Genomic DNA, 3683 nt, shown 5'->3' on the forward strand with positions numbered 1-3683 from the left:
TCGCCATAAATGAAATCACGAATCCCAATTCCATTTTTCTTAAGAATACCGAATCCTGAGCTCCAAAAAAGCCAAATCCCTGATCCCAAAACCCTATTGGGGAACTTTCAGGAAGTGTTCTGCCACTTAGGGTTAACTTGAGCACCTGGCCACACACACACAGAGGTTGTTATTAGTTCCCTTGGTGCATAACCATAAATGAAGGTACAATATGAGACAGTTCTGTGTGGAGATTCTTTAATAAAACAGTTAATTTCAAGCAAATATCTGATTTCAAATTTCTATAAAAGAGAATACCCCCCCCTGCCACCGCAGGACTAAGAAGTGATATCCAAACACTTTCAACATTCTGTTGGATTTACCAACATTATTTACTATTTTCTTACAAAACGTTGTAGATGCAAAGAAATGTTTTTCCTGTGTGGAATGAACTGTTTAATTTCCATAATTTAACAACAAGTCATACATTTTATGACATGGGTCTTTTTCTTGGCCTTTTTCCTTCAACCCACAATGACATTCGACTGCTTTTTGTGCTCCGGTTTTCACTTGTCAACGTCATAAAGTAAACAGTTGCCAAGACCACCACAACCAGTAAGCCAATGATGAGGAACGTGTATGTATTTGTAGATGAAGTTGACGGTGATCCAATCTCACGCAAATGTACCTCCGCCAACTCAAAAGATGGGTTAAGGTCGAGGGCATGTTTAAAATGGACCCCTGCTTCTTCTAGTTCCCCTGAAGCTCTCAAAATCTCACCCAAAGTAAAATGCTGCAACCAACAGTTCTGTTCAGTCGGCTGCATTTCTAGTGATCTCCTTGCTAGGTATGCTGCATCTTGGACATAATTTAAATTGTACAAGACTTTTGCAAGATTGAGGAGAGCATCAGCATCATTTGGTGAGAAGAACAATGCTCGTCTGAAACACTCTATGGAGTGGTAAGTACTGCCCCTGATTCTCCAAAAATTTCCTATGTGATTGCAAACTACAGGTGAATTGGGACTCTGAAATGGAAATCAAAGGAGCAATATACAAGTTAGACTGCAATTAGCCATCATCAAAAATACCATAATTACTCTTTGTTTGTTCCTCCAAAATTCTGCATGAGTATTTTTTCCAGTTTCTCTTGGGACCATTGTAAGTCCCAAGAGAAAATGAAAACAATGCTAACAGTATGCAAAAATTTTGGAGGGACAAACAAAGAGTATTATGGTATTTTTGATACTGGCTAATTTCAAATCTGTCCACAGTTACAACAATTCTACCTGGACAGGCTAGGTTACCCTTTCATGAGCTTAAACAGTACCTAAATGCCGTGTATGATAATTATCAGCAGGATACACAAAATGTGTGCAAGATTATCATTTCAGACTCCATCAACTCCTAATTACTTACTCCCGAACATTTAAGGGGAAACCACCTCCATTGCAAGCAGAAAGAGCAACAAAACAAGCAAAGCAAACAACACAATATTTAAAGTGAAATACATGTACCGCAAAAACTTGTGTGTAAGTTTAATACACCCCCAAATTTCAAGCATGATTTGGAGAAAAAAATGAGAACTTGAAAAATTAAAGCACTCTGACTTAAATTAACACAAATTTTTCAAATAAGCGTTAATTTGTGTCAACATTAATTTCTGCGCTGTTAACTACATTTTGCATTTTGTAAGTCGTGTGATTTCCACAACCTCAATTACCATTATTCCACTCCTCCCCCCCCCCCCCCCCACATCTGTGACACACTCCAGAGATTCTTGTCACCTAGTCAAACAATAAATTTAATTTGTGCACTTTATTTCACAGATCTGATCTTTGACATTAGTAACTCGTTTGCTGTACTTCAACTTTATTTTCTTCATGTTCTCAACAAATTCTTTTCTGGGGGGCTGCAGCAGACGCTTTAATTTCCCACATTTTGAAATTCTACACCCTAGCTCATTCACATTAATTTTCTTTAATGGGAAGCAAAATTCCCTTCAAATCGCATTAATTGAAGATGTGTTAATTTCAAATTAATACGTTAATTAACATGAGCATTAATTTTCTATAAAAATGAGGCAATTGGAGGCCAGGGGGATTTCATTGCAAAATCTTTAAATAACACTTATAAAGTCTTGTTTGTCACAGATTATATTTTTAGTTAGTTCCATAGGTCTTAAGTAAATTTCTTCCAAGCCAACAGGAGTACATTATGTAACACTGCATGACCACATCATTATTTCTGATAAAGATGTGTGAGACTTACCTGAACTCCGGTCCCAACAACTATAAAACGTTGACCCCAATCAAACAATCCAGAGAATTATTGTTATTGTTATCATTCATTATGAGATCTGTGCATCTCAATCATTAGGAACTGAGACTAGTAGTTCGCTTATAATAAGTCATGTTTTGTACTTCATCATTCCACCCTTAGACAATTAATTAAAAGTGAAATGTTCAAGGAAACAAAATTAATGTAGATGAACTCTCATGTACTAACTGTGTAAACTTAAGTTTTGATGGGATGCTTTGGCTGCGGATGAATCTCAACTGAAAGCTGAGAAGTAAGAACAAGACACATTTCAGATCTTCAAACCAAAGTAGTGCCTTCAACTATTATAGCGAAATAGTCTGTCACGGTTCAGTTGACCTTACCATTGGTAAAATGAAAATTAAAGCTGGACTTACCTCTTCAATTGCTCTTTTTAAGTTTGATTCAATCAAACCCAAATCTATTTCTTCCAATTCACCTTTCTTAAATAACAAAGCCACATCCTCTTCCACAAATTTTGGATGATATTCCCGGTTTGCTATGCCCTCCAAATGATCATAAAATGTTTCATTCACAGGGTGACCACAGGTTAACTGCGGGGCAGGGAAAAGTTCTAATGATGTTGGACCCACGGTGTTAATGACATTGCTGTTCAAATAAAAAATAAATTGTGGAATATGAACACCGGAAAACATTTTCACACAAGCCTGATTACAGTACTGGCAGAAAAGGTTCTTATTTAGCAATATGGAAACTTTTCCCACCTTATTTACAATGCACTAAGGCAAAGTTAACTTGAATCCTAGCTAACGTCAAGCTTGATCAAAAATTAATGTCTTCTGTCACATCCTTACTATAATATTCGAATAGTATGGGGTCAAGTTGCATTAAGGTGGCTCAAACCCGTATAACACTTTCAAGAGACCTTGTTAATGGAAGGATTGTTGACACTACAACACTTTATCATGTAACAGCAATATTATCGTACCACGTGCCACATCAATTATTATTGCTGAACAAGATGCAGTCATTTATGTGATGTAACAAGTTACCATGGCAATGGCAAAGCCTTACAAAAATACCCTATATTTTGGCTTTAGTTGCTCAATTTTTTATTGCACAAAAGTGATCAGCAGACCAAGTCTCTGCAAAGTTAAAAAAAATTATGTGGAGCAGATTTCAAGCTACCTTAAATTTTCAAATATTTAAGGTGGCTCTGAATCTGCTCCACAGAACTTTTTTAAACTTTGCAGAAAATGATTCTGGTATGCTAATTACATTTCAGAAATAAAAAATGGGGGTCACCAAGTTAGTTTTTGAGATATGAGCAGTTAAAGCCAAAATATGGGGTGTTTTTGCAGGGCTTTCCTGTTGACGGTAACTTTTTATGTCACAAAAATGAATGAATCTTTTTCAGCAATAATT

At 36.3% G+C, this 3683-nt stretch overlaps 1 protein-coding gene across 1 annotated transcript in view; it reads right to left on the minus strand.

Moving 5' to 3' along the window:
- Window positions 1-223: 223 nt before the first annotated feature.
- The window catches only part of LOC138051777 (tetratricopeptide repeat protein 17-like), an 8866-nt gene continuing 5406 nt past the window's right edge, over window positions 224-3683 (minus strand). Inside the window, exons 2-3 of the mRNA XM_068898032.1 lie at window positions 2675-2906; window positions 224-1006 (exon numbers count right to left, since the gene is read on the minus strand). Coding sequence (XP_068754133.1) covers window positions 470-1006; window positions 2675-2906 — 769 coding nt within the window. The 3' untranslated portion in view covers window positions 224-469. The remainder of the gene's footprint in view (window positions 1007-2674; window positions 2907-3683) is intronic.

This window comes from Montipora capricornis, chromosome 6 (assembly GCF_036669925.1).
Source record: "Montipora capricornis isolate CH-2021 chromosome 6, ASM3666992v2, whole genome shotgun sequence".
Classification (NCBI taxonomy): domain Eukaryota; kingdom Metazoa; phylum Cnidaria; class Anthozoa; order Scleractinia; family Acroporidae; genus Montipora; species Montipora capricornis.